General features: G+C 55.3%; 1 protein-coding gene across 8 annotated transcripts in view; it reads right to left on the minus strand.

Annotated features, from left to right (window-relative positions):
- Positions 1 to 18094, minus strand: part of CACNA1B (calcium voltage-gated channel subunit alpha1 B) — a 176193-nt gene that overhangs the window by 82092 nt on the left and 76007 nt on the right. For 5 of the 8 annotated variants that reach the window (XM_044264402.1, XM_044264399.1, XM_044264401.1 and 2 more), the window contains exons 18-20: positions 15718 to 15827; positions 7743 to 8537; positions 6527 to 6744 (exon numbers count right to left, since the gene is read on the minus strand). In XM_044264402.1, coding sequence (XP_044120337.1) covers positions 6527 to 6744; positions 7743 to 8537; positions 15718 to 15827 — 1123 coding nt within the window. Of the gene's footprint in view, positions 1 to 6526; positions 6745 to 7742; positions 8541 to 12192; positions 12256 to 15717; positions 15828 to 18094 lie in introns of all 8 variants that reach the window. The other 3 variants (XM_044264397.1, XM_044264404.1, XM_044264403.1) reach the window with 2 other exon arrangements.

Consider the following 18094-nt stretch of genomic DNA (forward strand, 5'->3'; position numbering starts at 1 on the left):
AAAACTTTAAAATTAAAAAAAAAAAAAAAAAGGCCCCTGGTTGGGTCAGTGGGTTAAGCCTCTGCCTTCGGCTCAGGTCATGATCTCAGGGTCCTGGGACCGAGCCCCGCATCGAGCTCTCTGCTCAGCGGGGAGCCTGCTTCCATCTCTCTCTCTCTGCCTGCCTCTCTGCCTACTTGTGATCTCTGTCTGTCAAACAAATAAATAAAATCTTAAAAAAAAAAAAAAGCAAAGGATCTTGAGAAGTCCGAGACTGGAAAGGAATAGTTAGCACTGTATTTGTAGAAGTCTTGAAAATACACTTGGGAAAAAAAAAAATCAAAGAGTCGATGCTACAACTAATATACAATTTGAGGGTTCAGAAAAGAAAGAGGATACAAAATTGCCATTAAAAAGTCAATAGCCTAGATTTCTGCCCCTAGCAGAAGCCATGACAGAAACCAAATTAACCCTCGTACCAGTAATAATTAAAAACAGGAGACATTAAAAGAATGAAAGGACAAGCCACAAACAGGCGGAAATTATTTGCAAACCACATATCTGATAAAACACTGGTATCCAAAACGTAGAAAGGAATCTTAAAACTCAACAGTTAGAAAATAAACAACCCAATTAAAAAGTGGGCAAAAATGTCTGTTCTCATACTAAAATGGAATTGAACTAGAAATCATAAGATAAAGATAACTGGAAAATCCCAAAATATGTAGAAATTAAATAACACACTAAGTAATACATGGGTCAAAGAGGAATCTCAAGAGAAATGTAAAAATATTTTTAACTAAATGAAAATGAAACTTATCAGTTTGCTGGATGCAGCAAAAGCAGTGCTTACAAGGAAATGTACAGCACTGAAAGCATACATCTGAAAAGAAAGACTTAAAATCAGTAATCTAAGCTCCCACTGTAGGAAACAAACGAACAAACAAAACGTTATAAGTCAGCAAAAGAAAAGACATTAATAAGAATAGAGCAGAGGGCACTTGAGTGGCTCAGTTGGTTGAGCGTCTGACTCTTGATTTCGGCCCAGGTCATGATCTCAGGGTCAGGAGATGGAGCTACAGGTCGTGTAAACTGGGTGTAAAGCCTGCTTAAGATTCTCTGCCTCCTGGGGCACCTGGGTGGCTCAGTGGGTTAAAGCCTCTGCCTGGTCATGGTCCCGAGATGCTGGGATCAAGCCCCGCATCAGTCTCTCTCCTCAGCGGGGAGCCTGCTTCCCCCCCTCTCTCTGCCTGCCTCTCTGCCTGCGTGTGATCTCTGTCTGTCAAATAAATAAATGCTAAAAAAAAAAAAAAAAAAAAGATTCTCTCCCTCCCTCTCCCCTCCCCGCCATCCTTCTCTCTCGCAAAAACTAACTAAATAATTTTTTTTAAAAAATCAAAAAAAAGAGCATAAATCACTGAAATTGAAAACATAAAATAAAGAAAGAATATCAACAAAACCAATGCAACTGTTTTTTTGAAAAGATCATCAAATTTAAATTAAAATCATTAGGCTAACTAAGAAAAAAGAGGGAAAACACAAATTACTAATAGAAGAAATGAAAGAGGGGACATTAATATTGATCTCATGAACATGAAAAGGATAATAAAAGAACACTATGAACACCTCTATGCCCACAAATTCGATAACTTACATGAAATGGGCCAAGTCCTTGGAGGACAAATATGCCAAAACTCACACGAGAAGAACTAGACAATGTAAATAGAGTTCTATCTATTAAAGAGATTAATTCATAACTTAACTACCTTCCAAAACAGAAAGCATCGGGCCCGGATGGGTTCACTGATGAATTCTACCCAACTTTAAGGAAGAGATTATCCCAGTTGTCAACAATCTCTTTCAAAGGACAGAAGCAAAGGGAGTACTTCCTAACTCATTTTATGAGGTCAGCATTACCCTAGTAACAAAACCAGACAAGGCATTACAAGAAAAGAAAACTATACACCAATATCTCTCATGAATATATGCAAAAATTCTTAACAAAATACTAGCAAATCAAATCCCAGAAAGTATAAAAAGAATTATATACTATAACCAAGTGAGATCTGTTCGAGGTATTCAAGGCTCTTCCAACATTTGAAAATCATTGAATGATCACATCAACAGACTAAAAAAGAAAAGTCACTTGATCCTATCAATAGATGCAAAAAGCATTTGACAAAATCTAACACCCATCAATCACAAAAACTCTCAGAAAACTAGGAATAGAGGGGAACTTTCTCAACTTGGTAAAGTCTATCTTTAAAAAACCGACAGCTCACCTCCTGCTTAATGATGAGAAATTTTAAGTTTCCCACTAAGATCGGGTCTACAGGGCAAGGGTGTCACCCCTCACCACCCCTTTCAACATCATGTTGGATGTCCTTGCTAAAGTAATAAGGCAAGAAAAGGAAAACATACACAGATTGGGAAGGAAGACATAAAACTGTCTTTTTTTTTTTTCACAGATAATGTGATATCTATATAGAAAATCCAAAAGAATCAACAAAAAAAACTCCTGGCACTAAATGTGATTTTAACAGGGTGCCTGGGTGGCTCAGTGGGTTAAGCCTCTGCCTTTGGCTCAGGTCTTGATCAGGTCCTGGGATCGAGCCCCATGTTGGGCTCTCTGCTCAGCAGGAAGTCTGCTTCCCACCCCCTGCCGCTTTCTCTGCCTGCCTCTCTTGTCTGCTTGTGATCTCTGTCAAATATATAAATAAAATCTTTTTTTAAAAAGTGATTTTAGCAAGATTGCAAGATACAAGGTTAATACACAAAAGTCAATTACCTTCCTATTTATCAACAATGAATTAATGCAATTTGGAATTAAAAGCATGGTTATCATTTATATTAGCTCCCCCCAAAATGAAATTCTTAGGTATAAATCTAACAAAATATGTACAAGACCTACATAAGGAAAACTGAAACTCTTTTGAATGAAATCAAAGAACTAAGTAAAGACAGAAATGTCCCTTGTTCGTGATCAGGAAGAGTCAATACTGCCAAGGTGCCAGTTCTTCCCAACTTGCCCTGTAGTTTCAATGCAATCCCACTCAAAATCTCATCAAGTTATTTTATGGATATCAGCAAAACTATTCTAAATTTTTACGGGGAAGCAACAGACCCAGAACAGCCAACATTTCAACATAGAAGGAGAAGAACAAAGAGGACCAATGGCACCCAACTTTAAGACTGCCTCCAAAGTTACAGTGGTCAAGACAGTGCCATCTTGGTGACAGAACTGACAAACAGGACAACAGAACGGAGTAGAGAGCTCAGAAACAGACTCTGGAAGCCGAGCCACCTGATCTTCAAGATAAAGAAGCACAGGTAATCAGTGGGACAAAGACCATCTCTTCAACAGCTGGAGCTACAACCCCGGATGTCCATATGTGGGAGTGAACACAGACACAGACATTATACCCTTCACAAAAGTTAGGTCAAAATGGCTCGTAGGACTAAATGTGAAATGCAGAACCGTGAAACCCCTAGGGGATGACATCGGAGAAAACCTAGATGACCTTGTTTATGATGACCTTTTAGATACACCACCAAGCACGTAAGCCACGAAAGACATAATGGATCAGCTGAACTGAAGTTAATAAATTCTGCTCTGTGAGAGACAACGTCAAGAGAACAATTAGATGAGCCACAAACGGGAGGGGAAAAGCTGCAAAAAACACAGCTGATAAGAAAAGAAGCGTTATCTAAAATTTACAAAGAACTCTAAAAAATCAAAAACAATAAAACAACCTAATTTTAAAAACATGCCAAAGATCTTAACCAAAAAGATAATGCAAATTGCAAATAAGTATATAAAAACAATGTACCACATCACCCATCATTAGGGAAATGCAGATTAAAACAATTTGGTGCCACTACACACTTAGAGAATGGCCAAAATCTGGAACACTGACCATACCAAATGATGGAAGGATGTGGAGTAATGGGAGCGCTTGTACGTTCCTAGTGGTAAAATGCAGAATGCTACAGACAGGTCAGTGGTTTCTTACAAAACTGAACACACTCTTGCCATATGATCGAGCCTTGGTATTTACCCAAAGAAGCTGAAATCAAGTTCACACAAAATCTTGCACACAGATGTTTTTAACAGCTTTATACACAATTGCCAAAATTTAGAAGCGACCAAGATGTTCTTCAGTAGATGAATGGGTAAACTGTGGAACACCCAGACAATGGAAATATTACTCAATGCCAAAAAGAAAGGAGCTTTCAAGACATGAAAAGACATGGAAGAACCTTAAATACATATTGGTAAGTGCAAGAATCCAGTCTAAAAAGGCTACGTACTATATGATTCTAAATATGCTGCATTCTGAATAAGGCAAAACCATGGTCAGAAAAGACATCAAGTGGTTACTAAAGTTGGGGAGGGGGAGGGATGAAGAGGCAGAGCACAGAGAATTATTAGGGCAGGGCAAATACTCTATGTCATATTCCAGTGACGGCGAAATGTCATTGTACCTTTGTCCAAACCCATGGAATGGGCAACACCGAGAGTGAGCCCGAAAGTAAACCACAGACATCGGGTGATTACCATGTGTCCGTGGAGGTTCATCCCTGGTAACAGATGCAGCATCTGATGGGGAATGTGGATAATGGGGGAGGCTATGTTTGTGTGGGGGCACAGAGTCATGGGAACTCTCTGTACCTTCCTCTTTGTTTTGTTTTGAACCTTAAACTACTCTTCAAAAACTTAAGTCTCAAATTTTCTTTCAAATAAGAAAATTAAAAAGTCCGCAAAAGGTATGAACAGTTATCTCACCAAATAAGACATACAGATGGCAAATACACAAATGAAAAGATGCTCAACATCATGTGTCATTAAGGAACTGCAAACAGAACAAGGAAATACCCTTACATACTTATCAGAATGGCAAAAACACAAAACACTGACAGAACGGGATGCTGGAGAGGAGCTGGAGGAACAGTTCTCACTCGCTGCTGGCGGGAATGCCAGACGGTACAGCCACTTGCTTAGACTACCAGCTCTTTACAAAACTAAACACAACCTTACCTTACAATCCAACAGTCATGCTCTTAGCTGTTTGCCCAAATGAGCTGAAAGCGTATGTCCATACAAAATCCTGAACATAGATGCTTATAACAGCTTTACGCATAATTGCCAAAATTTGGAAGCAACCAAGATGTCCTTCGGCAGGTGCATGGATCAACTGTGGAATGGCCAGACAATGGATTACTCTTCACCGCTAGAGAGAAATGGGCTAGCAAGCCATGAGAACACATGGCGGAACCCTCCATGCACATTGTAAGCGCAAGAACCCAATCTGAAAAGGCTGTACACTGTATGATTCCAACTACATGACATTCTGGAAAAGGGAGAACTACAGAAGCGGTAAAAAGATCAGTGGTTGCCAGGAGTTGGGGAGGAGGGGCTGCACCTGACTCATGGACAAAAGCCAGGTGGGAACCCTGGACTCATCCTTGAGCTTAAGCCAGAGAGAAGCAGACCAGGAGTCTGGGAACACAGACCCACTAGTATCCGTGAGAGCTGAAACCAGAGAATGGGTCAGGGAAAGTTCTCTCCCAAGGAAGCGAAGGACAGGGGGAAGCCAAAGCAGCCAGAGCGGGCTGCTCCAGCTACCCCTGGCATGGTACACTGGTTTCCAGGCCCCAGATGAGAGCATCTGCCCAAGAGGTGAGGGGTGTGTGCACGTGCCTGAGTGTGTGTGGACACATCTGCAAACACGGGCCGGCATTGCATGGCACCTGGTCTTCTCAAGACTAAACTTAATCACACCTTGCATGTGAGCTCAGCTTCCACGGCCCGGCCCTCTCCAACCGCCCCCAGGATGCTCTACCTTTGTGCTCACAAGCCATCTGTGCACTTGCTATACACAGTGTGAGGGGACTGTATCTGACCCCTCCAGGTCTCTCTGTCCCTTCTAGACAGAGTGACCTGCAGACACAAAGAGCCTCTTGCCCTCAGTGCCTGCACATGGCTGGGCAGGGAGCTGCTGCTCAATCAGGAGTGTGGGAGGGAGGAGGGGGAAGAAGAGCTCAGGCCAAGGCCTGTGGGGACCTCAGAGCAGGAGTCACAAAGCACATAAGTCACGGGAAGACCACTGGCTAGTTGTCAGCCCCCATCAGGTCTGGGGCCAAGGTGCGTAGCAGCTTTCACATAACTAGGAAGAGTCATGACCATCCTAGGGTCTGTCTTCCTGATGAGACTTAGAAGCCCCACAAGGGCAGCCCTGGTCCCACTCCCTCCTGCTGTCCCCCAGCACTAACACTTGACTGGTGCTTAGCTGGTAACTTGCAAGTATCTTTGGAAGGGAGGACAATAGCACGTAAATGACATGAAATAGTAATAGCGCTCCTCGGGGCCACTGGAAAACAGACAGCAAGGCACGGACGCCGAGCACAGAGGACCTTCTCTCCAGCTGGTGAGACAGTTCACACAGGCAGGCTCCATCCCCAAGCAGCTGTCATGGAGGGGGCTGGGGGAGAGCCAACCAGGCCTGCACAAGGTGGGCCCTGCCCCACTCAGATGGGAGATACTCACTGGGAACAGCCGTGGTCTCCCCAGGAGGGCCGGTCAGTGTCACTGGGATGTGCACAGTGGCACTCAAGTCCGAGGGTTGACTGCCCATCCGTGTGACATTCCGCTGATTATCTGCATCCTCTGGCTGTTCCTCTACCTTCTGCAGACAAGTGCTGGGCAAGGCGTGCACAGGGCCCACACCCACTGGTCCACTGGCCTCCAGGTCACAGTGTGGCTCCCTGCAACCGAGAATGCACATCAGAGTCCGATGCAGCCCCCAACTGCTACTCAGTCTGCAAAACCCAGCTCCATGTGCCCCCATGCCGACCAAGTAAAGCCCCGGCTGCTTCCTCTGCTACTCTGGCATTTCCTCTGGTTTTTATCACTTTGTACGTTTCTATGTTTTTAGGGCTGATTCTCCTGTCCGTCGCTGGCACAAGACCAGGCACGGCTGGCATCACAGTGTGTACAGAAAGGGAACTGTCTGCAGCATGAAGAAGCCGGTAGGAGGGTTTCCCTCAGCTACTCCACCAAGAGCCTAGAACACCACCAGACCAAGAGGCCCAGCACAGGGCTCTGCACAGAGATGGTGCCCGGACTGGGCTGACCCCGGATGGTCACCTCCAGCTGCAGGAGTTCTTGCAGACTACTGGCCTTAGCCTGGGGGGCTCCTGTTACCCCAGCTTGCTCACAGAGTCAGAGTCAGATCCTGGCCCAGCCAGAAGCAGGCTGGACAAGGCTGCTATGGAACGGAAGGAGGCCCTCTGTGTCATGGCCACCCAGCCTGGCCCTATTCCCTTCTACCATTTGGCCTAGTGGCCTCCTTAGGCCTCCCTCGGGCACACCCCACGTTTTTCTTTTCCCCGGGGCTACTATGCTCTTCCCACACCAACATGTCCCAAACCAGTCCCAACAACTTTCCCCATGCCCTCTTTCCCGCCTGGGTGCCTTGGACTAATGGCTGACACTCGCCGAGGATACCCTGCCTGCCCCCCCACCCAGTTTTAAGCATTCTACACGACACCCCATCAAGGCAGGATTGTCACCACCACAGAGGGCAGGGGGACCAGGTGCAACAGGGGCTGCTAGGCAGCTCTGCACCCCCAACCCTGTGGACCCTGACCCCGGCCCCCTCCCAGGCCTGTGGCTAGGTCCACCATCAGTAGCTCTGCAGCCCCAGCCCGGCCTCCTCCCCGGCCAGCCGCTCGGTCCACCCTGGGCACACGCGCTCCCTCACTTGGGCTGGTGGTTCCGGAGCTCCTTCTCCTTGTCGCGTTCCTCGCCTTCGCCCTCCTTCTCCACCGCTTCCTTCTCCGCGTCCTCCTGCGAGGGCAGCGCCTTGTGCCGGGCCCGGTGCCTCCGCGCCGGCTCCTCCCCGTTCCCCGCCTCTCGGGGTCCGGCCCGGGGTCCGCCGCGGTGGCGCGCTCGCCGCTCGCCCTTGGCCCCGCCGCCGTCCTTGCCCTGGTCGGACGCGTGCCGGTGCGCGCGGTGGCGCCGGGGCTCACGCTCGGCCGCCTCCTCCGGGGAGCCCCGCCGGTGGTGGCGCCGGCCGCCCTCGGGGCCTGGGCCGCGGCCGCGCTCGCTCCGAGCCTCCTTGCTGCGGCTGCGGTGCGGCCGCGGCCGCTCCTCCCGCGCCCCGGGCTCCCCGCCGTCGGCCTTCGGGACGTCCGCCCGCTCCTGCTCCGCCGCCGCCGCCGCCGGGGCAGGGGCCAGGGCCGAGGCCGCCGCCTTGTCGCGGTGCCGGTGGTGCCTGCGCGGCGGCGGGTCGGCGCCCTCCGTGGCCTCCGCGCCCTCGGGCCGGGCCTTGCCGCCGGCTGGGACCCGCGGCCCGTCGCGGCCCAGCTCCACCACCAGCGGCCGGTCCAGGTGCGTCTTCATGTCGGGCCGCAGGTGGCGCGTGGTGGCGTAGCGCAGCCGCTCCTCGGGGTCCATCTCGCTGTACAGCGCCTCGCAGCTGGCCCTCAGGTTCTGCAGCCGCAGCTGACTGGCCCGCTGCTCCCACACCGAGCGCGCCTTGGCCGAGTTCTGCGGCCTGCTGCGGGGAGACCGGCGGTGAGGGCCGCGCCCGCCCACCCTCTGCCTCCCCGGGGAAGCCACGGATGGACGCAGCGATGGAGGGATGGCGGGGGGCAGGGCGGGGCGGGGGGGGGGGCAGGAGCCCTGGAGACCTCCGGCAACCAGTGCAGAACAAGTAAGGGACACCCAGGGGGCCCAGAATTCAGCCCTGCCCCCACCCCATCATGACCCCACCTACTGTGAGAGCACCAGCCTGCGGGTGGGCAGTGGGGGGCTCAAGGCCACCCTGGAGCAGCTGTTCAGGGGCCCTTGGCCAAGGGATGCAGGGCAGTGGGAATGACAGGCACCAGCAGGAGGTGGCAGACAGGCTTCCAGGGCAGGTGGGCTGCTGGCTAGGAAGGCCAACAGGGAGAGGAGGGGGGCAGCGTCCAAATGGGGCAGGACTGAGGAAGAGGCAGGAGGCAGGGAGCCCCCTGCAGCCACCCTGGGGCGCTGGCCTTGCTTCAGCATAGAGCAGAGCTGCCCGGGGAGGGGCTTCTCCACCTCCACTTCTGGAAAAACAGCCACTGGCCAGGAGACAGGGGTGTCTGTGAGAGGCCCTGAGAAGAGGCAGGTCCCCAGGATTGGGGTAGATGTAGCCCAGGGAGCAGGGGCCGGGGGCAGTGTCCCCCTCTCAGGGCCAAAGGATAAGCTGGGACTGCTCCCCAAGGTGGGCAGCCCTATCCAGGCACCTGCCACTCGGCTCAGTGACCACTTGCTCCCAGGAGCCCAGCAGTTAGGTCTGGGGCTAGAGATGCTCCCTCCTGTGGTCCTCAATACCCTCCACTCTCCAGGCTCCACAGAGAGCCCCTTCCTTCCACAAGGGCAGAGAAGCCCTCCAGCACCAGGCATGGCCTGTACGCCAGGCTCAGCTGTCCCTGCACAGGCCGTCAAGGTTTGACCCCCCCACAGCCTCATCCACATAGTCTCATGTCGGTCTCCCCAGCCCAGGGTACATGAGAAACCCTTTGCATTCTGGAATCTGTGCTGAATAAGGCCTCCAAAGTAGGCGACCTCAGGCCCACCCTGGCCAAGCAGGAACCTCGTCTGAGGCCAGCGTCTCGTCCTTCAGCCTCTGGAGGTTTCTGGACCCACTGTGATGGTAGCTGTTCAGAGCCACGCTGTGCTGTGGCTCACTGCCTCCAACCCTCACCACAACCTCCCTACTTCACAGATGACGACTCTGAGCCTAGACTCATAGAGGGCCCTCTAGCCAAGTCACTGACGGAGCCAGGGTCAGACGCGTGCAAAGACAAGACAGAAAAAAGGTCTCTAAAGAGGTGAAGCCTTGGCCAGACCCCTGACTGCACTGACAGCACAGAGTCACAGCCTGAGGGGCCCCAGACCAGGGCCCAGGCTGGACAGGCCACCAGCATCAGGGCCCTGGGCTACTGAGCGCCATGCTGACCTGCAAAGCCAGAGGCAGCCGGGCGAGGGACAGCCCAGTGCCTGCGGCTCGCCCGTACAAAGTATGTGATGCCAGATCCAGCCCCTTTGGAGGGGAAGTCCAGGCTCCAATGCGGGGAGCCATGTCCAGGGCACTGCCTCACAAGAATGGAAGCCAAAGAGCACAATGTCGGGCCCTCACCTGGGAGCCCCTATGCTGGGCAGGCAGGGCAATGCATGGGGGACAAGTGTGGCCTCTCTGGCCATCTGCTAACCAACACCATCAACTGCCTCACCAGGTCCTGGTCTGCCTCCTCTGAGCCATCAAAACTGTCCTTCCCTGCTCCCTGGGACACCTTGCAACAGACCCCCTCACCTTCTGTTTCCATTCCTTGGACTTCAACCTAGAGCCCAGGGGACCTACCCGTCCCAGCCTGGCACCAAAATAAAGGACCCAACTATGAACAATGCTGAACCACGTGGGATGGGTGACAGGAGCCCATGAGGGCCGACAGCCAGCCTGGCCACCTGACGCAGGCTGGGACGCAGCGCCACATGGTCCTCAGGGTGAGGGCTGGGTGCAGCCTAAGACCTGGGGCCAGCTCTCTGCCAGAACAGACAGGTGATGGAGACAGTGGGGACAGTGCAGGCTGGGAGCTCAGGACAGGCTCCTGGTAACACGGCCCTGCTCTCCCCCTGACTCTAGCTGCAGCTCCTTCTCTCCCAGAGAGCAGCCGAACTCCATGAACGGACGATGTGTCCGGTCACATACAGGGTGCCATGGAGCTGGCAGAGTCCCCCAGAACTTCCCAGGGGAGCAAGACAGGGAGCAGCCGGGCTCACACAGCCCCCCTAGGTCCCTGTGGCTCTGATCCTGCTAGGTCGCCCTGCCTCTTCGGGCCCTAACGACACCTGGAGCTGTCTGCACCCACCCACTGCTTGGAGAGGTCTGGCTTCCTCGGAGTCCGGACAGCAGGCCTCCCCGCCTTGCTGGTGTCTGAGTCGACCTGCACCAGGTTGCTATTCGGTCCCTGCTCTGTCTGGTTCATGAAGTAGTGTGGGCCACCCAGGTCTCTGCACCTCTCCACTGAGCTCACAACACCCAGAACGTGAGAGCAAGGGCCAGGCCACCATCTGAAACACAGTGACAGTATTCCAGACCAAGCCCTTATTATAAAAGGCTCTTTAAGGAGTCACATGAGGAGCTGCTCCCACAGTGCCTCAACCTCAGCTTGGTGGCAGAGCCTTATTCGGCCACACCCAACCCAGGCCTTGTGGACACCCGCAAGGCCCAAACAGGAGCGTCCACGGCACAACCCCGCTTCGGGTCTCGGCTGAGGGAGCCAGGTGTGCACAGCTGCCCGTACTGGGAGGGTGCCCTCACTGTTGACACGTCAGTACTGACATCCACACCTTCCTCCAGCCTGGCAATCAGTCGTCCAGGACCCAGCGTTCTTACCCTGGGACACACCAGGGTCCCCACAGCCTGTAGACACACCATGTCAGGTCTAGGCCGGCCGAGCAGGGAGCAGGAGCTCAGAGAGGGCCAGCACTCTCACACTACTGGGCCCCAGAGAGAGTACCTGCTGCCCCATCCAGGTGGGCAGACCACAGCCAACAGTTCCAGAGACGTCCCACCTGCAGCGCTTGGCCTCACCCTGGAGAGGAAGCCCCTGGAGGCCACCATCCCAGGACCACCTCCCCAGGCAGACTGGTGTCTCCTCCAAGCGTGACGCACTGGGGTTTCGGTGGCCGACCTCGGGCTCTGGCTGGTCTAACATGAGAGCGGCTCTACTGTCACTAAGACAGCTTCCTAGGGTCCCAGATATAGCCCCTCCCAAGTCAAAAAAGGATGGGGCAGGAGGACCCCGTGAATGTCCTCAGTGAGTCCGACTGGACGTTCTCCCTTGTGGGAGAAACACAAGGGCCACAGCGCCCATGGCAGCCCAGCAGCAGCCACCTCAAGAGAAGCAGAAAATGCCCAAGACACCAGAGAGACGCCACAGGGACAGACAGTAGACAAGAGGACCAGTGGGGAGAGGAAGGGCCGAGCGCAGAGTCTGACGCCCAGAGCAGGACTCGGGACTGTCAGGAAGCGTGCCCACCATCCCCGACCAGCTGCAGAAGGCTTTCCTGGAGCTGCCCCTGGAGCAGGGGGCTGGAGGTGGAAAAGCGGTTAGGGGTAGGGGAGGTGTCGCATGTAGCCGCCGTGAAGGCACAGAGGGTGTCATAGCAGAGGAACTCACGGTGAGTTTACGCTGGAGACAGATGAGCTGTGAGACACGGCACCCCGAGTGTGCTTTACGAAACTGCACATGCAAGAAACAAGACAAAACAGAAGTGAGAAACCAGAGAGGGCTCTAAGGGGCACAGAACACGTTTAAGCCACATCAGGTCAGGGCGCAGGCTGTGGTGGGCGTCTGGGCAGGAGGCCAGGGACGCGTCCATCAGAACGGGCACCAGCTGAGACCTCGGGGTAAAAGAGAAGTTGAGAAAGAAAGAGCATCGGGCGGAACAGTGACACAAGAAGGAGCACAGCACAGCCCCCCACGGCCAGAGGACAAGAATCTACGGTTGGGGGGCCATCCCCACAGCTTGGCACCCTTGGCCCCACACACGGCAGAGGCCTTGGAAGGAGCCAGCACCGAGCGTCCCTGAATTCCAAATGGTTCTTGCCTGCCACTCTGTGTCCCACTGAAACGGAGCTGCCATGGGACAACCTGTGCATTTGCCTTGCCTCTGAGACAGAGCAAAGCCAGCTAAAGCAGGACACCTTACCTTTGGGCTCCCCCCGAGCCCTGCCCAACCTGCCTGCCCCGCTCTGCCCTTGCCCCCCTGAGTCCTGGGCCCCTCAGGCTGGAACCGGGCGCTGCAGCTCACTGAGGCGCTCCCAGGGGCACAAAGGCTACATCACCAACCCACCTCCTCACTGGGACTCCAGCCGTTTTCCAGAGACTCTGGACGCCTTCCCAAAACCAAGAGAGAAACCAGAAATCTCTACAATCCTTCCCCTTTGAGGTCATTCCCCTAGGGGAAGACGCCACGGCTTCCCAGCTCCTCCTTCTCAAGGCCGAGTCTACACACTGAGGGGCTCAGAGCAACTCACCCTCCTACAGGTCCCAGGAGTAAAAAGGTGTGGGTGGGTGTGCAACTGGGTGTGAGTGCGCGCATGGTGTGTGCGTGTGAGCGTGCATGCGAGTGTGTGGACGCGTGTGAGGTGAGGGAGCGTGTGGGGTACCGGCATGAACATACGTGACAGTGAGTGTTGGGCGTCCTGAATGAACGGTGAGTGTGCGTCAGCATTCGGCGTGCAGGCGAGGAGAAGGGTGACCGATCACGCATAAGTAGGAGACCACATCAGCCTTAGCATCCATTCCCTGCAGGGTCCATCACCTGAGGCCACAGCGCAACTGCAGAGGACAGGGACATCCTCTGAGGAGGCAGGAGCCCCGCCCCTCGGGCTCAGCACAGTCGCACAGAACCCAGGGAGCCCCTCGAACACTGAGGGCAGTAAGGGCCCCCCTGCTCCCAGAGCGCCACAGCCTCTGGAGCAGTCCTCACGCCTCACAGACCACACAGCTTGGCTACAGGGGGCAGAGTCAAGGTGCGTGTCACTCAGGGCCTCACTCCCAGCCCAACCAGCAGCAGGAGACAAGCCCACCCACCCAACACGATTCACTGGAGAAGAGAAACAGCTGGGGGGGGGGGGCAACAGACAGAGAGGAAAGCCAGCACCACACGCCCAGAGCTCAGACCTCATCCCCGGGCAGGATCTCCAGTGACCACATCAGACCGACCGCCATCCGATGGAGGCACACGGAGGACATGTCACAGGGAACAAAGGCGCAAAGCTGCATCCCAGGAACATGCCCAAGAAGGGGGAGCATAGAGGCCAAGGCCAGCACACACCCAGGCTGGCATGGCAGGAATGAGTGGACACTGAGCTCAGGCCCCACCGTGAGGGAGAACACCTGTGCCTCCCCGAGAGCTCCGCCCAGGAGAAAAGAAGCACCAAGGTGGTGGTCAGGCCCACAGCTGGAACTGTGACACACCCTGGGCCTGGGTGTGCCCATCTGCAGCCTCGTGGCTACAGAGCAGTGTCCCCGGAGGAGGATGGGGACCGAGGAAGTGCAGCCAGACCTCTCTTGGTGACCTGACAAGTTCTCCCTGGTTGTGCCAAAGGCCCCAGCACCTGCTGCCCAGAGCTCTCAGCCCAATGGGAACAGACGCCCTGCCCTACACCCCTAAGGCACGGTAGCTCTGGGAGGGACGGGGCCCATGGGATAGCACCCCCCTCTAAATGCAGAGAAGGCAGATGCTGAAGAGAAACCTACAGGCCCAGGAATGGGTCAGAGGCTCACCAGCTCCCTCTGCTAACGCAGACCGCCAGCAGCTACAAAGCTCAGGAGAAGGGCCGTCTGCCAGGTCACCACCAAGCAAGCCCAGGACCACGCCGTCCAAGGCACCGAATCGGCCCAACAACCCAGAGACAGCCGAGCCCTGAGCCCCCAGTAGCTGTCTGAGTAGTGACTGCTGAGTCCTCCCCGGCTCTCTGCAGCCCCCTGGCACCCCTGCCCAGGGGTCAGGGGCCTCCTCTAGCTTCTTCTCCCCCAGAGGCCAGGGCTTCCTGCTCGGCTGAGGTGCAGGTCCTCTGCAAAGGCCTTCCTAGCAAACAGGCCATCGCCCTGGGGACCGCTGGACAAGAACAGGGCCACTACGACGCAGACACACACATGACACACGTGTACTCACACACAGGCAGACATGGGCCCTCTCTCACACCTGCACACCCGCTCTCCCCGCAAACTCGTCCACCTGCCAGCACACACGCTCAGCAGCCCGGACGCCTGTGTCACTGCAGCTGTTCCTGGGGAACAGGGAGAGGGAGGGGGGCCCACTGGGTTGGAAATCAGAGGTCTGTGGTGGGTGGGCCATGGCACCGAGGACAAGTCCCCAGCTCCGAGTGCACTCAGCATGGCCTGGAGAGCAAGCTCCCAGCGAAAGGAGGGCTCCTTCCTCTGTGCTCTCTCATGGACACCCTGATGCTAGCCCAGATGTCCTCCCTCGGTCCCAGTCCTCCCTGCCCACCACGGGGGACCTCCCCCAACACAGAGCAGCCTTTGGCCCTGGACTGGGCCCTCTGTCCCAACTCTGAGGCCCCAGTACTTCCCACTGTGGTTTGCAATGTGCCTGGAGGCTCAGAGGAACCTCAGGGTGACTAGTCTCCCGGGGGGAAGCCTTGGCCCTGCCTTCACCTTTTGTGATCCTCGAGGTTTCCCTTGGCCTCTGTCCCCGTACTGGAGCCTTGGAAACGTTTTGGGGAAGTGCATTGAGTCTCCTGGGCTGCCGACATGCGGCGCAAATCTTCTGGCTCAAAAACATCCCTAAACAGTGGAGTCCGGACAGATACACTAACCTGACCCCTGACTCACACTCCGTGTCCAGCCAGAGGCCTGGAGCCACCCAAGTCCGCTGAGGACCAAGTCAGAGCCAGTCTGACCTCCGGAGGGAGGGCCACGCGCTGCAACGCCTCGCTCCGCCCGGGACGGGGAGAAGCCACAGGGCTCTTCCCGGCGAACGCTGCTCGCGGGCTGCTGCAGGGAAGGGAGCCGGGAGGGGCCATTCCCTCGCATCACGGCTCCTAGGGGCTGCGTCCTAAGAAGCTCCAGTCAATATAAGGGATTCTGAGGAAGCCCCCAGGAGGAGCGTCCTGTGGAGGACCCAGCGCGAGACTGCAACGACCCCCGCCTGTCCCCACCCAAGAGCCTTACGCGGCGGCGATGGAGATGTTGGCAGCAGACATCGGACTGACTTCAGCCACTTCTTTGGCCTTTTGGAGAGCAAGCTTCTGATTGGCTGCTTCTTCCATCTCCTCTTCGTCCTTTTGAACAGACAGAAGTGTGACGCGCCTCCTCTCACCACACCAGCTCTTCCCCCGCCCCCGCCCCACCGTGGCCTCTAAGTCCTTCCTGCCCTCTGCACCTGGGGGCCGGGCAGCGGCTCCAGCCCTGAGCGCCAATTCCACACAAGCTCTCTGGCAGCCATCAGGGAACCGCTTCTATGCCTGCTACTCAAGGTAACAGTCCCCAAGAGTCTTGCCTCGAGACCTGCTACTATGGGCCATCTCCCAGGGTGCCACAGCTGCTGACGTCCACCCCACTTGTAGCTCCAGCCACAGGGACCCAGCTGCTGCCTGCATGTCTGTCCCACAACATTTCCCACTGGGCGCCGTCAGAATGCAAATCCATCCTCCTTTGCCCCCAACCCACAGCCCTTCCGCCTGAGGAGAACCTGTCCCACCTGAACAAAGCCTCTGCCCCGAAGCTGTGAGCAAAGGCAAGGGGCAGAGCTCTGCACCCTGAGCCTGGATCCCGGCCCCACATCACTCACAGGAATCACCAGCAGGAGTGGACCTAGCAGGACCACCTCCTAGCCTTTGAGCTCTTCCTCCTCGGACCCATCAGGTCACATGTGTCTACCTGCCTCCAGCTGTGGCAAGTCCCTCCCTGTGTCCACCTGGACAGCCACACTGTGCCTGTGTTCCCTCCACCACCAAGCTCCTGGGTAGGACCCGCAACTCCCCCAACATACGTGCAGATACCTTCCCTCTGCCTCCCAAGAGAAGGGCAGTGGAGATCTAGGCAGACCCTCTGGTCTGACCCCAGGTCTCCGGGAAAAACCAACATGCTCTGCTCCTGGGATCTGGATGAAAGCTCGGGTCTGTGCCCATGGCCCCACGGAGGGAAACTAAGGCCTCCATGTCACTCAGCTACACTGCAGACACCACCCGTATTTCCCCAAATACCCCAATCCCGAGCCCACCTGGCTTCCATGGAAAGTGACATTCCCACTGTGGCCCAAAATGTCCATAAATTTTCTCCTAGAGGCCCCCCAAATGGCCAGAACTAAGACCGTTAGCTGCCTGCAGACTTCCCAGCAAGACGTCCTCAAGCTTCAGGATCCACAGAGCAGGCAAACTCTATCTACCACGGAACCCCTGTCAAAGCCCTTCTTCGAGCTGTAAACGCCATCCTCGTCCCCAGCCCTCCAGGCCAAAGGGCGAGCTTCTACAGACTCCACTGTTTATTTCCACTTTGAAAAGAACGTGATGCTGTAATACATTGTGGGAACATAAAGGAAGGACCCGGAAACCCTCCAGCCAGACACAGCTAGGTCTCTACCTGCCCCAGCTGCCAAGTTAGGGGAACTCCTGAATTGGGGCAGATGGCCCCAAGGGGACATCACACAGGCTGTCTGTGCATGGAGACAGGGCCCCAAGGACATGGCCTCCTGGTGTGTCCTCACTGCAGCACAGCTGGAAGAGACAGTGACAACTTCAGACGCAAGCTCACCCCTGCCCCAAGACAGCCAGTGCTCAGACCACCAGGGCTCCTGGGCACCACCAGTTATTGGGGACCCAGAAATCCAGACCCCAAGATGTGCTCTGTGGATGCAGGGCCCCCTGGCCCCGCCCCAGCAGCCCAGCCAGGAGTCTCAGACTGTTACTCTCAAGCAACTTCTGGATGGCTGAGCCCATCTCGCCCAGGCTGACATGGAAATGAGCAGGCCGGCAGGACTTCCGTGTCCTCAGAAGGCAGCAGCCAGAGCAAGGGAGGCATCTCTACCCACAGGCACCAACACAGCCTCAGCCTGGGTTGGGAGAAGAGGCAGTCTGAGCAGAAGCAAAGGAAGACACGTGACTAGGCCTTCCTCCAGCAAGAGCCCATCTTCCAGAGAGCAGGGAGGGGGTGGCGGGGGCCCTGCGGGGCTTGTACGGTCGGGAGCCCTGGGCCCAAGCAGCTCCTCTGCGGATAGCAGACTCGTCCCGCACCTGCCCTCCTCGTGGAAGGCCTGCATCTGGCTGGGCCCCAGGACAGCAATGGCATTGCAAGCTGTGCTGGGCCCCAGCAGACACACGCAGGGGTGTCCACACGGGTGAGCTCCAGCACACGGGCACGCGCACAGAGAGGGATACACACAGGGCACGCACTCCGCCGAGAAAGCAAGCACGCGTGGCCTCTGCTTCAGGGGCCCTGACAGGCGGCCGGACCCTCTGCACCAGGAGCTGGGGCTTGTTCAAAGCACAGGCCTGAGGCCGAACCACGGGAGAGCCAGCCGCCCCATCCACGGCTGTGTCCTCAGGAAGGA

Source organism: Neovison vison, chromosome 9 (assembly GCF_020171115.1).
Source record: "Neovison vison isolate M4711 chromosome 9, ASM_NN_V1, whole genome shotgun sequence".
Lineage (NCBI taxonomy): Eukaryota > Metazoa > Chordata > Mammalia > Carnivora > Mustelidae > Neogale > Neogale vison.